Genomic DNA, 18,411 nt, shown 5'->3' with positions numbered 1-18,411 from the left:
CACACACACACCAGAAACTGTGGCGGCCTTCAAACATCTCAAAACAGCATTGTGTTCTGCTCCCACACTAGGACTGCCTGATTACAACAACATTTCTGTCTCTACACTTATAAACACCCAGGTGTAGCTTCTGGTGTTTTGGCACAAGAACACGGGGTAGTTTCTGCCCCTGTGCCTATCTCTCTAAAACATTGGACACCGTGGCTGCTGGACTCCCTGCGTGTCTGCGTGCAGTGTCTGCCAGCGCTCTTCTCGTCACGGATGCGGAACGATCGGTATTGTCTCATCCTTTGGTTTTACACACATCAGGTAAAACAAGTTCTCTCAAACATTGTAACACAACACATGACCGCTCAACATAGAAGTGGTTATGAAACAAGTCTTTGCTCTACAGCAAATTTAACCATAAAGTGCTCAACCGCACAAGACACAATCCGCGTGCTCTTCATCGGCTTCTAAATTCACAGAATGACACTGAGCCAGTACAAATGAGCATGATTGTTTAAAAGAAATCGTAACTTCGTGTAGTATAAGAAGTGATTTATCTGATATTCCTCTCACCCATAGTGAGTTTGTTTTTGTATACGGCTCGTGTTCAAAACCGGCTGATGGTGTTTTTCTATGTGGATATTCTGTCTGCACATCACCGGATGTGATACTCGAAGCGCACTCTTTGCCCTTTAATTCAGCACAGGCCACAGAATTATTCGCTCTCACCCGTGCCAGCACATGAATAGCACATGATTTTGGACAGATTTGGCAACAACGTGGTTTCAGGTCTGCAGATGGGAAACCCATTTCACATTCCACATTAGTAGAGAATCTTATTGCTGCCTGTTCACTTCCTCATTCCCTCAACATTGTCAAAATCAGGGCGCATCTTGTAGGTAACACTGTAGAAATGAAGGGGAATGTTTTAGCTGACCGACAAGCGAAATTGGCTGCGCAGTCACAAAGCCCTTGCCCTTTCTTAGTGTCTGCTGTACATTTTTACACTAGTGCTCTTTTACCCAGGGTAGATTTTTCATTGATGCAATCACATGCATCCCCAGAAGATGCTGGAGTTCTGGCAGGCTCAGGGAGTGGTCCCAGACTCTGAGGTCATCTGGTCTGATCAAGTAGGTCACCTATGCGTTCCAAAAGCCAGCGCCCCGTTTTTAATCCGTGAGTTTCACTGTGTTTCGCATCGTGGTTTCACTGGTGTAATGTCTGACATGACATCTAAATTTTCTATTAAAGATTTGAGACATCAGATGAAACTACATCTCTCTCACTGTTTAATCTGTCTGCAAAACAATGTGCAAGGTTCGCCCGTGCGTCATGATGCTCTTCCGTCCCCACAGGTGCCCTTTGAAAGCTTATAGATTGACTTCACACATATGCCTCAAGTAGGTCCGTATAAAATGTTTGTTATTGTTGATCGTTTCTCTAAATGGGTCGTACTGTTTCCATGTGCTACTGAGAATGCAAAAACGGTTGTACGCATCTTAGCAAAAGAAATCATCCCACGCTTCGGTGTGCCTTTGCAAATTGACTCAGACAAAGGTACTGCGTTCACTTCACAAGTCACACAACGTCTATGCGACTATTTGGCTATAGACTGGAAATTTCACATTCCCTTCCATCCACAGTCGTCTGGGGTGGTTGAGAGAATGAACCGCACTTTAAAAGATTGTTTGAGTAAAGCTACGCAACAGAGGGGGAGCACCGCCTGGCCTGACGTTTTACCTTCGGTTCTGACTGAGATCAGAATGACGCCATCTAAAACTACAGGTTTATCACCCTTTGAGATTCTATTTGACTGACCTTGTCCTACTGCCTGGAAAATGTCTACTAACCTTTCTACTTCCACAAGTAACGGAGTTGACATTCATCTGGATGATTATGTGTCTAAATTACTTGATGTCTTTCAAGAACAACATGAATGTGTAAGAGCTAAACTTCGCCTTTCTTCACAGTGCCCAACTCATTCCTTCGTTCCAGGTGACAAGGTGCTGCTCCGAGTGCCCAAATGGAACAAGCAGTTGGGTGAACCCAAGTACACCGGTCCTTATGAGATTGTGGCAGTAACATGAACCGCTGTCATGACCTCAGAAGGCCACATATTGCGGCATGCCAGTTGGTTAAAATCTGTGAACAAATAATTGCATGATTCTGTTCTATTATAGGCTGTTCCCATGGAACCAGTCCAGTAACTCCAACCTGACTATAGTGAGACCTTGCTGGTGAACGAGTCCACTAGAACTCTCATCTGACCTGCTGATCTGAAGGCGACTCTACTGTTCCAGCTGCTGATACACCTCTAACATACCCATACTCTCTTCACTTGTGTCCCTGGGTCCAACAATTACACGGACTGGACACAATGTTGGTGTTATTTTTTTTTTGTTAATACGTTCTTATGTTCTATGTTTATGGCCGGAGTATTGGCTGATGGTAATGATTTTGTTAGTGAAGAAGGATGGATTGACCCTAATAGTGACCATTTTTCAAATTCTGTACCTATCAGACTTAGTGTTATCTTCTTTTTGTATTGTCCTACGTTTCACTAGGACAAAAGAGAGCAATGTTAGAAACTTTCTATTCTCTATTCCCTCAGATATGTATAAGTATGTTTAGGTTACAGTCTAATTTCTGTCTCATGAACTTTTCTAGACCTGTCTGTTGTGTACGTGCCAGTTAAAGTGTCACCATAGGAACTTCCTATTTTCTGTTAAGCGAACAGATACCATATATGTTCAGAAACCTGTACATTCTTGTATTGCCGAAGATGTTTTTCAAGTACGTGGCCAGACAGTTCAACTGCCATATTATTTCCACACAGAAGTGCGTCCCTCTGTATATGTATATAAACCTGTGAAATCTGTAATAAACAGGGAAGTCTTTTGTGAGCTACTGTGTGTCAGTGTGGTTCAATCAGACTCTCTCCGGCGCCATATACGCTCTGAGGAAAACCACATCCGCGCGGTAGCATAGAGAAGAGAAAAACACTACTCTTAAAGGCTGAAAAGGCAGGCGGAGGAAAGAGGGATATTAGAAGCAGTTATTTGCTTTATCCCTACACAAACTAAAAATGGATTCTTGTGAGACTCCACCAGTGACACTGCATGAAAGTGAAGTGTTATTGTCATGTGTAGAACATGCAATGAAATTCTTACTTGCATTTTCTGCTGCAAAAGCATTACAACGGACACAAACATTATACACATAATTGCACATTAACTTCATATCCACAATTATGCAACTACAAGGTGTTTACATATAGTATATAGTTACTTACATACACATTACACACAGGCATGTACAGTCCCATCCAAAAGTACTGGAACAACAAGGCCAATTCGACTGTTTTCGCTATACATTGAAGACGTTTGCGATCAAAAGATGAATATGTAACAGTAGATCAGAAGCACTTCTACATATTTAGATCTACATATATTAAACAACTTAGAACATAGCACATTTTGTTTGAAACCACCCATTTTTTTCAAGTCGTCAAAAAAATTGGACTGTAACTAATAGGTGTTTCTTGCTGCCCAGGTGTGCCCAGATAAATAGATTGTATAAAGAATTAATAGTTCTGAACAGCTACTCATGGTTTTAGCCTTCAGTTTCACCTGTGAACACTGCATTTCTTGTTTAAAAAGCATAAACCAACGTGAAGACCAGAGAGATGTCTATGGGAGAAAAACAAGCCACAGGGTTTATACAGATTCTTCATTGTACAGATGAAATTCCAGGACTTTTCAAGCACAATTTTTTTTTCAAGAACTATACAAGAGACGTAAAACATATTCTTTATTGCTCCTTTATAAATTTCAAAATTAATAAATAAGTCATCCTAATTACCACTATCATTAATAATAATAATAATAATAATAATAATAATAATAATAATAAATAAACAATACATTATATAATGGTGCCTTTTGCTGCCATGCAGAACTAAATTTGCATTTCCCAGGCATTGCTTCATCTTCACCATAACGTCAATATACAGGGTGTCCCAAAAGTCTCCATACACAAGGAAAATGAAAAAAATATTTATCAAAATGTCTTCTAAAATTTTTCATATTAATTGTACTTTAGTGCAAGCTATGCAAAAGTGGGCCAGTGCAAATGATCACAGTTTGAAGTAAGAAGGTGCAATATAGCTGTCACGGTTTCCCCTTTAAGCAGCGTGCTGCAGAGCATGTGGGTGCGCATGCACGAGCACCTGCTTCTCGATTGTTGACAATCATGACATTGTGTACATTGGACATGTACTTTTACGTTTCTGTTATGTCTCCTCCCAGTTCTGTCATTGGCTGTTGTTTAGCGTGTGCCTAGATTGCCGTCAGCCATCAGCAATCAACGCGCTGATTATGTTTGTGTGTGTATGTATATATATATATATATATATATATATAAAATCGCGCGCCTCCCAGCACATGACGCAGAATATTATAGTAGATAAGAAACTTAGATTATAATAGTTAAGAAACTTATTTTAGAGTCCTTAGATAGTTTACCTCAGTCATAGTCCATGTTATGTTCCATGTTAGATTAGTTAATTTAGTCCACGCTGGTTTTTCCGCTCCCAGTTCCTAGTCATTGTTTTTGTTTCTCGACCCTGTTTTCCATGACCACGACCTTGATTCCTGCTTTACACCATTTATGCCTATTTGCCGATCGCCTGACCTTTTGCATGTTTTAGATTACGTTTATGGATTACGATTTGGATTTATCTACCTGTATCTCTCTTTAATAAAACTGCTGAACTGCACTTGCATCCGTCCCTATCTGCGTTATGTCTCGAGACGTGACGATAGCAGTCCGAGTTGTGTGCGGTAATGTAACACATGTGAAACAACAATGTGGGGGTTTTTGTTAATGAGGCCAGTTGAGGATGGGGGGGGGGGGGGGGGAACCCTGTTTTTGTGGCGTGAGGTTTCAGTCTTGATGGACCGCGGCCTCCTGCTGGAGGGGAGTGCCTTGAAAAGTTTGTGTCCAGGGTGAGAGGGGTAAGCCACAATCTTAACTGCCTACTTCAGGGTCCTGGAGGTGTACATGTCATGAAGGGCTGGCAGATTGCAGCCAATCACTTTTTCAGCAGAGCAAATGACATGCTGCTGTCTGCCCTTGACCTTAGCAGTGGCGGCAGTGTACCAGATGGTGAAAGAGGAGGTGAGTATGGACTCGATGATGGCGGTGAAGAAAAGCACCATCATTATCTGTGGTAAGTTGAACTTCCGACAGCTGCCGCAGGAAGTACATCCTCTTTTTTAATGCGCTTTTTTAATCAGAGAGCTCATGTTCAGCTCTCACTTGAGGTCCTGGGTGATGATTGTTTTGAGGAAGTGGAAGAAGTCACAAAGGAAATGGGGGTGGGTGGGGCTGAGTTCTTCCTGAAGTCTACCACCATCTCCAGTGTTTTCACAGTGCTGAGCTCCAGGTTGTTCTGACTGCACCAGATCACAAGATGGTCAATCTCCCACCTGTAGGCAGACTCATCCCCCTCAGAGATGAGCCCAATGAGGGTGGTGTCATCTACAATCTTCAGTAGTTTGACAGACTGGTGACTGGAGGTGCAGTTGTTGGTGTAAAGGGAGAAAAGTAGAGTAGGGATTGGGGAAATGAAGCCTCAAAGCACTGAGGCTTCCCCTGACTATTCCGGGAAAAGATTAAAAGCTACTAGAGCATCAAAAGCAGCGCCATCTGGTGGTTAGTAAAAAATAAAGCAGCCAAAAGCCTGTGGAAGAAGCTCAGTCAGATGAAGCAGCCACCGCACACTCCATAGATACTTTCAATGTTATATGCACTAACAAAAGCCTAATGTGTGTGTTGAATTTCTCCCTCAGATAAATTGATTTATCCATTAAAGTGTCAATAAATGCCAGAATGAACTAATATAATTCAATATGATTTAACAGAAGAACATACGTGTGTGTGTGTGTGTGTATATATATATATATATATATATATATACATATATATACATACACACACACACACATACACATATACACACACACACATACATACATACATACATACATACATACATACATACATACACATATATATACACACATACACACACACACAGTATCACACACAGTACACCCCTCACACTTTTGTAAATATTTGATTATACCTTTTCATGTGACAACACTGAAGAAATGACACTTTGCTACAATGTAAAGTAGTGAGTGTACAGCTTGTATAACAGTGTAAATTTGCATTAATGTCTAAACGGCTGGCAACAAAAGTGAGTACACCCCTAAGGGAAAATGTCCAAATTGGGCCCAAAGTGTCAATATTTTGAGTGGTCACCATTATTTTCCAGCACTGCCTTAACCCTCTTGGCCATGGAGTTCACCAGAGCTTCACAGGTTGCCACTGGATTCCTCTTCCACTCCTCCATGACGACATCACGGAGTTGGTGGATGTTAGAGACCTTTTGCTACTCCAGCTTCCCTTTGAGGATGCCCCACAGATGCTCAAAGGGTTTGGTCTACCACCTTCACGCTCAGCTTCTTTAGCAAGGCAGTGGTCCTCTTGGAGGTGTGTTTGGGGTCGTTATCATGCTGGAATACTGCCCTGCAGCCCAGTCTCCGAAGGGAGGGGATCATGCTCTACTTCAGTATGTCACAGTACATGTTGGCATTCATGGTTCCCTCAATGAACCGTAGCTCCCCAGTGCTGGCAGCACTCATGCAGCCCCAGACCATGACACTCCCAACACCATGCTTGACTGTAGGCAAGACACTTGTCTTTGTACTCCTCACCTGGTTGCCACCACACAAGCTTGACACCATCTGAACCAAGTAAGTTTATCTTGGTCTCATCAGACCACAGGACATGGTTTCAGTAATCCATGTCCTTAGTCTGCTTGTCTTCAGCAAACTGTTTGCGGGCTTTCTTGTGCATCATCTTTAGAAGAGGCTTAATTCTGGGACGACAGCCATGCAGACCATTTTGATGCAGTGTGCGGCGTATGGTCTGAGCACTGACAGGCTGACCCCCCCTCCCCTTCAACCTCTGCAGCAATGCTGGCAGCACTCATACGTCTATTTCCCTAAGACAACTTCTGGATATGACCCTGAGAACATGCACTCAACTGCTTTGGTCGACCATGGTGAGGCCTGCTCTGAGTGGAACCTGTTCTGTTAAACCGCTGTATGGTATTGGCCACAATGCTGCAGCTCAGTGTCAGGGTCTTAGCAATCTTCTAATAGCCTAGGCCATCTTTATGTAGAGCAACAATACTTTTTTTTCAGATCCTCAGAGAGTTCTTTGCCATGAAGTGCCATGTTGAATTTCCAGTGACCGGTATGAGGTAGTGTGAGGGCGATGACACCAAATTTAACACACCTGCTCCCCATTCACACCTGAGAGCTTGTAACACTAACAAGTCACATGACACCAGGGAGGGAAAATGGTTAATTGGGCCCAATTTGGACATTTTCACTTACGGGTGTACTCACTTTTGTTGCCAGCGGTTTAGACATTAATGGCTGTGTGTTGAGTTATTTTCAGGGGACAGATAATTTACACTGTTATACAAGCCCACACACTCACTACTTTACATTGCAGCAAAGTGTCATTCCTTCAGTGTTGTTACGGGAAAAGTTATAATCAAATATTTACAAAAATGTGAGGGGTGTACTCACTTTTGTGAGATACTGTGAGAGATATATATATATATATATATATATATATATATATCTCACACATACATACACACACACATAACTAACAGAGTTGCATGGCAATATTTGCCTGAAATTACATTTGCCTGGGAATCACAGAAAGGTCACAAAAGTTTTTAATTATTTTTATTGAGCTGTTTGACGGTGTTGAGATTAGTCTATTTCTCCTCTTTGATAGTACTTCCCCTACCTTAGGGAACACTCTTTTACAAGATAACACTCTTTCACATGGTACAAAGAAACTGCAATGCCAAAGTGTATAAATTACCAAAAACAAAAAAAGTGCCAAAATTCACCAAGAAAAAACAAAAAACAACCAAAACAACATAATTTGTGACAAATAATTAGTGATGATTTAAATGTAACATATTGATTATCCAACTTTCAAAGTACAGTACTCCTCACAAACCAACCAATCAGACTGAGCCAGCGAGGACTCAAAGTTCTGGGGTTCGAACATTCCAACATGCAAATCAGAGAGCAGGTTAGTCGCATAAATTGCTCTCTGGAATAGCCCCCAGGGGTTTGAGTATTCCAATATGCAAAGCGAATCGTACACGTGATCAGACAGAAAGTGAGGCTTCGTTTGTCATCAATCACGTGACTCTGTGATAGAGTTGGAGGGGGGGACCAGTACTGATCGTCCAGGAGTCGGAGACATGTTTTCCCATTCTCACGTGCTGCCTCCTGTCAGACAGGAAGTCTGTAATCCACCTGCAAATGGAATCAGGCATACTCAGCTGGGAGAGCTTGTCCTGTAGCAGGATGATTGTGTTAAAATGACACAATTATGTTGATTGTGTAAAAAGCAAAGCTGAAACCCACAAACAAAATTCTAGTGTAGGTTCCTAAGGCGGTAAGGTGCTGGAGGATGAAGTGGAGGACTATGTTAACTGCATAATTTGTTGGCTCTGTAGGAAAACTGCAGGGAGTCCAGGAGAGGGTCTGTGATGGATTCGAGGTGGGACAGCATGAGGCGCTCAAAGGACTTCATTACCACAGATGGCAGAGGGACAGGTTTGTAGTCATTAAGTCCTGTGATCCTGTTTTTTTGGGGGGACAGTGATGATAGTGGAGGTCTTAAAGCAGGCTGGCGCATGGCATATCTCCTGTGAGCTGTTAAAGATGTCTGTAAACACTGGAGACAGCTGATCAGCACAGTACTTCAGGGTGGATGGAGAGAGTGGATGGAGTGTGCCATACTTGTGGTGGAGGAGGAGTGGAAGGAAGGCGTTAAGGTGTGCAGCTGTGGAGAGGCCCCATCTTCTACTGTGGTGGAGGTGGTGAAGCTAGCAGGCTGTAGCTGGAGCTGACGGCTGCTGTCGCTGGGGATGGTGTCCCATTGTCTTTCAAACTCATTCAGACTGTTGGACAGATGCAAGTTGTTAGCAGAGTGGGGAGTTTAGGTTTGCAGTTTGTAATCTGCCTGAGCCCTTTCCAAACAGAAGCAGAGTCATTGGCTGAGAACTGCTGTTGTACTTTCTCAGAGTACAGCTGTTTAGCGTCTCTCACCACCTTGCTAAACTTGTACTTTGACCCTTTAAACCTGATTCTGTCCCCACTCTTAAACACAACTTCCTTCTCCAGCCTTAGCTATCTGAGTCTGGCTGTGAACCAGGGTTTGTCATTGTTTTAACTCACCCTGGTGCATGATGGTACACAGCTATCCTCACAGAAGATTATGTATGATGTCACAGCCTCTGTGTACTCATCCAGACTGTTAGTATCAGTCCTGAATACATCCCAGTCAGTACACTTCAAGCATGCCTGAAGATCCTCCACAGTCTCCCTTTAGTCTTCTCCTCAGGAGGTGAAATACATCCGCAATTGGGTTAAGGTCTGGTGATTGACATGGCTTATCAAAAACCTTAAAATATTTTCTCCTAATCAAGTCCTTTGTTGTGTTGACAGTGTGACTTGGCTCATTGTTTTGCTGCATGATGAAGTTCCTCCCAATTAGATTGGTTTCTGTAAACCTCTGAGGTCATTCTCCTGCTAACATCATGAGTTCAATAATAAAGATTAGTAAGCCCATTCCAGAAGTATCCATGCTTATCACTGTATTTCTTTGCAAATTTCAATTTGGACTCCGGTTTCCTCCCCCAGTCCAAAGACATGCATGGTAGGCTGATTGGCATATCTAAAGTGTCCGTAGTGTATGAATGGATGTGTGAATGTGTGTGTGATTGTGTGTCCTGCGATGGACTGGCACCCTGTCCAGGGTGTACCCCGCCTTGTGCCCGATGCCACCTGGGATAGGCTCCAGGTTCCCCCGCGACCCTGAAAAGGAGTAAGCAGTTGAAGATGGATGGTTGGATGGATTTCAATTTGGCCATCCGATTTTTACTGCTGATGAGTGGTTTGCATCTTGTGGTTTGGCCTCTATATTTCTGCTCTCAAAGTCTTCTTCTATCGGTGGGCTGCTTGTGAAGGTTGTTGGTTATGTTGGTTATAATGTTTGTAATCAACTGCTGTTGTTTTCTTTGGCCAACTTGTTCAATGTCTGGTTGTTAGTACACCAGTGATTTCTTTAATTTCTAAGCTATGCTTGTGCAATGGCTCTGATAGATTTTGGTTCTTTTCTCAGCTTCAAAATGGCTTGTTTTTCTCGTCTTCATGTTGGTTTATCTTTAACAAAAAATGCAGTCTTCACAGGTGAAACCCAAGGCTCAAACCAAGAGTAGACATTCAGAGCTATTAATTGTTTGAACAATCAATCTAAGAAGGCACAGATAAATAACAAGAAAGACAAGTCAGTCACATGTTCTAATATATTTGATCACTTGAAAAATGGGTGGGTTCAAACAAAAAAGGTACCATGTCTTAAGTTTTTTAACACATGTAGATGTAAATATCAGGAAATGAAAGCAGAAATTGTGATCTAACGTCTCCCAATAGTCTTACGTATATAGCAAAAGCATTGGTCTTGCCATTTCAATAGTTTTGGAGGGGACTGTATGTCTATATGTGAAGTAATTTGGTAAAACAGTGGCACCTGTCAGTATAGTTGTGGCAAGCCTTAAATTATAATTGGACAGCAAATGAGTTTTATACAGTGTTAAGATGTTATTAATTTTACCAGTGTTGGAAGTATAGGACAGACATTCTACACATAGGACACCATTGGCAAAAAGAAAAAAAAAAAAAAAAAAAAAAGGGTGGTGCTGAAAAGGCAGGAACAAAAAACAAAAAACAAAACAACCTAGGATGTGGTGAAATGCTCAAGAACAACAAATATTATAGGTGACCCAGTGCAAAATGCTAGTGGTATGCTCTAATACTCCTGACATCAAGAATACGTCACATGAAAAAAGTTTTAATTTTATCAATCAAGAGACTAATAATTGCACTATGGCAAATAAATGAGAGAAGGAAAAGAAGATGGGGTGGGGGGATTTTTTTTTTTTTTTTTTTTTTTTTAATGCAACCTAACAGTGTTAACTAAATCCCTGGATGGCTATTTTCTCACTGGTTAAGTTTCTCTATGAGTTTGGGTTTCTTAGACGATGGTCTAATGACATGATGATTTCAGTGACTCATACAAACAATATTAAAGATTGTGTGTGCCCCATTCCTGCCACACAGAGACTAAATTTATGTCAGCAATTCACATTTTACTCCACTCTATTTCCCTCTGTTTTATTTAAGATGTCCTTTTTATTTGTGTGATTGTTGAAAACACATGAAGTGTGATCAGTTGAGAAAACTGCACTTAATGCTGCACAGTCTACAATGATGGCATGACCGTATGAATAAATCTTTTATTGAAAAATATGAATGCCCTGTGGTTAATTGGGAAATATACAGGTCATAGGAAAAAGAAAGTACACCTGCCTTCTTTTTTTTTTTTTAATTATCAGTTGCTAATTAACAATTGTTCTGAATTAACAATTCACCAACTTCTATAAACAAAAAAATAACCCATGATCACAATAAAAAAAAAAAAAAAACAGATTTCAATATGTAGTCATTTTTTCCAAAATGTAAATCAACATTCAGAAACCAGATAGGGAAAAAATAACTACACCCTATAATTCAGTAACAGGTGGAACCACCTTTAGCAACAATAACTTGAAGTAAAAGTTTTTGTTTTTTTGTAGGAGTTCATCAGTCTCACATCTTTTTGGAGAAGTTTTAGCCCACTCTTCTTTACAACATTGCATCAATGTTTCTTTACAACATTTCATCGATGTTTGAGGGCATTCATTTATGAACAGCTCTTTAATGATTCCCATCTCAATGGAGTTGAGGTCTGGCCACTGACATGGCCATTCTAACGTCTTGATTTTTTTCTTCTTTAGCCATTCAGATGTCAATTTGCTGGATTTTATTGCTGTCTCAATGACTGGGCTTGGCATAATTTGATGGTCTCTTTGGGAAGAACATCTTACAGCTGCTGCTACAATCCATCAGCATGGGCTATAAGCAGGAGAAGACCAGGCTAGCGTTGGAGCTGAGAGTCTAATGATCAGGCAGTACGGGGTACAAATGTCCAGATCCACACGGGCCACAAGTGGAAAGCCCATGCTGAAGTTGATATGGCAATTAGCAGGCTGCAACACAAACAGATTGGCAGAGTCCAGACAGGAAGCACAGGTGTTGGGTGGAGAGAAGGGTCTGGTCCAAGGCCAGCAGGAAAGAGAGGAAAGAACTGGTAACGTCTGAAGTGACAAGGATTGAGGACAGGCACTATAAGATCATGGCTGTAGCACAGGGACAACAGGGGGGCTAGACAACGTGGGAAGGTGCTGTCGGCAGAAACATCAGCATGGCGAACCTGTAAAAAAATCCCAAAGGCAAGGTTTAGTTTTCTTATCAGGGCAATATACAACATACTCCCCTGCCCACTGAACCTGCACCAGCGGTTTGGCAAGGAATAATGCTGCCCCCTCTGTTCACATGCATGTCTCCAGCACATCTTATGAAGCTTCAAGGTTGCGCTCTCCCAAGGTTGCTACAGGTGGTGACACAATCAAGTCTTCAGCAGATTGGCTGCGGTGCAGGAGGAGCACAGACAGGTCATCAGCAGAGGTCAACCTTCACCAGTGTGTCAGCACAACCAATTTGTCTGAAAAGGAGGGGGCAATACAAGCACCACAGCAAGAATTCCATCAAGGAAAGTTCCATTCACCCAGGACTAGAGAACGAGAGTCAATCTTGGCAGGATGCTCCAGTTCCAAGGGGAAATTAACACAAGTCTCTGTCTTGATATAGTGATGTGGTCCAGCGGCACCAAGGCCTTGCTCCTAATCGAGCTAACTGTTCCTTGGGGGGAAGAAATAGAAGCTGCCTTTGAGCGGATGAGGCTGAAGTACTCTGATCTCGTCTCCGAGTGTAAGAAGGCTGGCTGGAGAACCACCATCTACCCGGTAGAGGTAGGATGGCGTGGCTTTGTTGGAACATCAACTGCTTGCCTCCTGAGTGGTATGGGAGTAACTGGACCAGCAGAATGCCCTGAAAAGATCTGGCTGAAGAGGCAGAGAAAAGCAACTTTTGGCTTTGGGTGAGGAGAAAGAAGTGTTGGGGTAACAACTAACCCAAGGTCTAGTTACAGGTGGTAGCAATGCCATTGCAGGCAAACATCTACCTGTGCAAGCAATAGAAGGGTATTTTATCCCACCTGGTTTCTGAAAGTCTACTAATAAAATGTAATAACTTAGATTTCCTTCATGCTCAATAATATAAACATTTAGTTTGCTTACCGTTTTGGATAGAGATTGCATGAGTATGTGTGTGAGATTTACCTGTAGGTATGTTATCCTGTTTTGTACTAGATCTGAGAGGTCTTTAGCCTCCTTCTCTCTCCAGTCTCCAGCTCCATCTGCCTGGCTCAGATGGTACAAGTCCGTCATGATGGACCTGAATGTTAAACCAGTAAACACCGTGTGATTGCTGGGAAGGACCACATCATGGTGCTTTTTTGCCTTTGCTTGTCCCCAAAATCCACTTGAAGTATGTAAATCTGGCTTAAATGTCATGGTTGGGGATTAAGTATTTCTTTTCTTTTTATTTTTTTTAAATCGTAATACTCATCCAATAATAACTGTGCATTGTATGCATGTATTTTGTATGTGTGTTTGTCAAACACCTCTGATGGTGGCCCAAGTCTTGCAGCAGCATGTTGATGTGTTTCTGCAGCTCTCCTGTGTCTACGTGGCCCAGTTTCTTCACTTCACTGCGCACAAAGTACCACAATTCTCGTACCCCATTCTCAATCATTCTCCGTAACTCCTCGTGTTTTCTCCCTGGGCCTGTACACACACACAAATAGCATTCTGGAATTTTAGAAAGAGTTTTGGGAATAACAAAGAACATTTTCCCTTTTGTCAAGGTTTTTCTTAGCAAACTTGAAATCCATCCACGGTTTTCGACTATAAATACATTCAGCATATTATGACAAATACCAGTATTAATTTATAGGACTACAAAATGTGATCCTCATGCCCCTGCACACTGAATAACAATGCACACAAAATCAAATCATCAGTCACTCTATAATTATGTAAGGTTTATAATTTGATTGTACTCAAATATTAACATGTCTATTAGGCCTGCAGGATACATCATCATACATACACAATATTGCACTGCCACAATATCCAGTGATATTTTGGGCTGATTATATTACCAGACCTGGCAAATCCCAATATACACAATATAACACTGGAGTTCGCTTGTACAAATTATCACTCAAAAATACTTGATAAAAGCAGTATTTTCTCTCCAATAAAACAAGAGATAAGCCAAGTGATGTGAATCTGCAATGATTTGTGCACGTAAGTTTGAATTCTCCTATATTAAAAGACACTTCCTGGAAGCTGTGCCCCTGTCTTCTTTCTCATGTGCTCTTATCTCACATGGGCTCATTCACTTTCTGCTATGGTAAGTGGAGAATATTTTCAGTTATATTGCAGCACTGTTTAATTCTCGATTCTGACTGGCTGACAGACATTCTGAGGTGTGCAATTATTTTTCAGTAAATGCACAGCTAAAGTAGTTGCAGTCAGGTCTTGACCGCATTACACTTCACCAAGCTAACTGAAATATCGGAAAGTTTAGCCTACTGTCCACCACAGCACACACATTTAACAACAAATAAAATGACAGCCAATTTAGGTTTTCCATAAATAAGTAAGTAATTATTGATGACTGCCCGTTGAATTAGTAGAAAAATTGTGAAGCAGAGGCTTGAGCAATTGACAGTAAACTGAAGAAATACATTGTCCTTGACTAGATATTCTGCTAAAGCTAGCGGCGTCGCATTATGTGCATTTGACGCCATGCACCATCGACTGGGAAAGGGCTTATACTTCGGGTTAGTAAAAAAAAAAAAAAAAAAACACTAGTGTTCCATTTGAGATGATATTACCTTTCTAAAATTCATATACTAGATGATAGAGTAGACAGTGCATAGTGTAAGTGTATAGTACGTCATTTGGGACACAAAAGTTTGGCAAAAACTTACAAGTTATATAAAATTTTGTTGCCAAAAGAAATGTGAAAAAGGTTCAATTGGACTGAAGTGTCAAATCTTTCACTTAATACATAATGTTAATAGTGATGATAATTAAAAAGTGATTTTAAAACAACCCAGCTGTTTAGGTATTTATTTTGACTGGCACACTCCGGCTCTCTCCCACTCAAAACGAGCAGCAATGACACTGAGCAGCATCAAAATGTCGGTCATCTGTACGCAAGTAAGTTTAATGAGTAAACAAAATTTTAAACAACAGCTTCACAAAGTGCTGTACATACAGTTATAGGAAAAAGAAAGCACACACTTCAGTTCTATGGTTTAATTTATCAAGGCCTAAACAACAATTGTGTGGTCCTCACCAACTTCTATAAACAAACCACCAACCTCAGGTGACAACGACAACAACAAAAAAACCTAATAGATTTCAATAGGCAGTCATTTTCCCCACCAAAAAACCAACTTTCTGAAACCAGGCGGGGAAAAAGTAGGCATACCATTCCTACATCCACAATCATTATGAGAAGAATAAGCAGCCAGGTGTGACTAATGAGATGCACAATATTAGGCAATTATCAAAAAGTGTGACTACCTCTATAAAAGCAGAAGTTTTGGCAGTTTGGTATTCTGGAGCACACAGGGGTGTGTCAACATCAGGCAAAAGCCCAAAGGATACTGCACTTACTTAGCATACGGTACGCGTGATGCAAATTTTGTCATCAGCAAAGTATGCACGTACTGTATGAGCGCCACCAGATTTTTCTAGCCGCACATACTTTGTACACACAGGTCACACATGCGCATTTAATTCTTTTGCACTATTTAGTTGTTCCACAAGGTAGAAAGTGTCACCCAGGGCCATTGATTCTCAAGGTAGTCAAAGAAAAAAACCTGAATAAATGGAAGAGACAGAAACGAGTGAAAGCTCTTTTCTGGTTGAGTGGTCGCACAGACCATCTCTTTCTTTTTTTAATTTCCTCTAGTAACAACAAGTGAAGCAGCAGGCAGGTCTTTCTTCTCCATTGTTCTTCGTGGTGTTGTGATTCTTCTTCGTCGTCGTCATCCTTCACACAATAAGAACTGATTTACTGCATTGTTCTGATTCTTGTAGGCTAGGAGGGGTAGTGCAAGTTGTCAGTCGTAATGTACACGCGTTGACCGCCTGTGTACATGTCAAATGTATACGACTGTGCGCATAGGCTAGCTTAAAGTAACTAATTATACCAGAGGCTTAAGAAGAAAGGACATCAGCCACAACCTCACAGAAGCAATTGTTGCTGCCCATCAATCTAGGAAAGGTAGAAAGTGTAGACTTTCATCTTTAATTCAAAGGATTTAAAAAAATACTGCATTAATTGTTTAGGAATTATACCCTTTTATTTGCACAGTCCCTCCATTTTCACAGGCTCAAAACTAATTGGACAAACAAACAATCATAAATATTAAGATTATTTTTAATACTTTGCTGCATATTCTATGCAGTCAATGAGTGCCTGAGGTCTGTATCCCATGGACATCATCAAATGCTGGGGGGGTTTTTTTCCCCATTGAGATACTTTGCCAGGCCTTTACTACAGCTGCTTTCAATTGCTGCTTGCTTGTGGGACTTTCTGCCTTCAGTTATCTTCAGTAAGTGAAAAGCATTCTCAATTGGGTTGAGGTCATCAGACATTTAAGAACATTTCATTTCTTTGCTGTAAGATGCCCTTGGGTTGCTTCCACAGTATGTTTATGGTCATTATCCATCTGTATTGTGAAGCGCCGACAAATCTGTTTTGCAGTATTTGACTAAATCTGAACAGAAAGTATAGCTCTATATGCTTCAGAATTTATCCTGCTACTTCTATCAATAGTCACATCATCAATAAACACCAGTGACACAGTTCCACTGGCAGCCATACAAGTCATGCCAAAACACTTCCTCCACATGTTTGACAGATGATGTGGTATGCTTTGGAACATGAGCCCTTCCTTTCCTTCTCCATACTCTTGTCTTCCCATCATTCTGGTACAAGTTAATTTTGCATCAGAACTGGGCAGGCTTTTTAGAGGTTTTTTTTAAGCCAAGTCTAATCTGGCTTTACCAGTTACCAGTGGTTTGCATCTTTAGGTAATCAGTCTGTATTTACATTCATGGAGGTGTCTCTTGATTGTAGACTTTGACAAAGTTATGCATGCCTCCTCCAGAATGTTCTCAACTTTGCTAGATGTTGTGAAGCAGTTTTTCTTCACAAAGCAGTTGCAGCAATTCTGCATTCATCTACTTTAGCCTTATGGGCCTTTTTGTGTTGCTGAGCTTGCCAGTTCATTCCTTCTTTTTAAGAATGTACCAAATTGCAGATACCACTCAAAGTTTCTGCTATCTCTCATATCTGTACAGCAGCTTATGCTGGGCCGAAATATGGTCATGCAACAGGGCAATGATCCAATGCACACCAGCAAATTGACATCTGATAGGCTAAAGAAGAAAAAAAAATCAAGGTGCTGGATTGGCCAAGTCAAGTTAAAACAGACCAATTATGTGACAGACTGTTTACTTATGGTTATGATTACTAAAGGTGGTTCTGCATGTTACTGAATTACAAGGTGTATTTATTTTTCCCCTACCTGGTTTCTGAATGTTGGTTTATTTTTTGGAAGAAATGAAATATTGAAATTTGTTGTAATTTTCATTTTGTTTTTGTTTTGTTACGTGTACTTTCTTGTTCCAATGATTGTATATAAGAATAAAATAGCAGAACAGATACTAAAGTTACAGATAGGCACAATATATTTAACTTTATATAAATCAAATATTATAAAATCATGCAGACACAAAAAACAATAAGAATAGTAACAATAAAAATAAAATAAACAAAACAACTCAACACACAAGCATGAAAAGGTGGTTGTTGTTTTTAAAAAAATGGTAACTGATAAGGCACTCTTGATAATTAGGGGTAGGTTGTTCCACAGCCCTAGCACAGCAAATGCATGGTCACCCATTAGCTTCAACCAATTGAGGATATTGAGGACCTCAGAAAGCTAGGAGCAGAGTATAGAACGAGCAGGCCCAGACAATGTAGGAAGGGGCTAGACAATTAAGAGCTTTAAAAACAAATAAAACCATCGTAAACCGGATCCTGTACTGGACAAAGGGCTAGTGAATAGAGGTTAAATCTGGAGTGATATGATCCATTTTCTTGGTGCCAGTAAGCAGTCTGGCTACTGAGTTCTGAACTAGTTTAATGTGATCCAGTGCTG

General features: G+C 40.9%; 1 protein-coding gene across 3 annotated transcripts in view; it reads right to left on the bottom strand.

Moving 5' to 3' along the window:
* Positions 1-18,411, bottom strand: part of fut8a (fucosyltransferase 8a (alpha (1,6) fucosyltransferase)) — an 87,475-nt gene that overhangs the window by 37,510 nt on the left and 31,554 nt on the right. For all 3 annotated transcript variants that reach the window (XM_047157507.2, XM_017476586.3, XM_053682486.1), the window contains 2 exons: positions 13,783-13,945; positions 13,439-13,553 (listed from right to left, as the gene is read on the bottom strand). In XM_047157507.2, the coding sequence (XP_047013463.1) occupies positions 13,439-13,553; positions 13,783-13,945 (278 nt within the window). The remainder of the gene's footprint in view (positions 1-13,438; positions 13,554-13,782; positions 13,946-18,411) is intronic.

The sequence above is a fragment of the Ictalurus punctatus genome, chromosome 9 (genome assembly GCF_001660625.3).
Source record: "Ictalurus punctatus breed USDA103 chromosome 9, Coco_2.0, whole genome shotgun sequence".
Lineage (NCBI taxonomy): Eukaryota > Metazoa > Chordata > Actinopteri > Siluriformes > Ictaluridae > Ictalurus > Ictalurus punctatus.
Note: the sequence above shows the minus strand (reverse complement) of the source record. Positions and strands in the feature narration are given on the sequence as shown.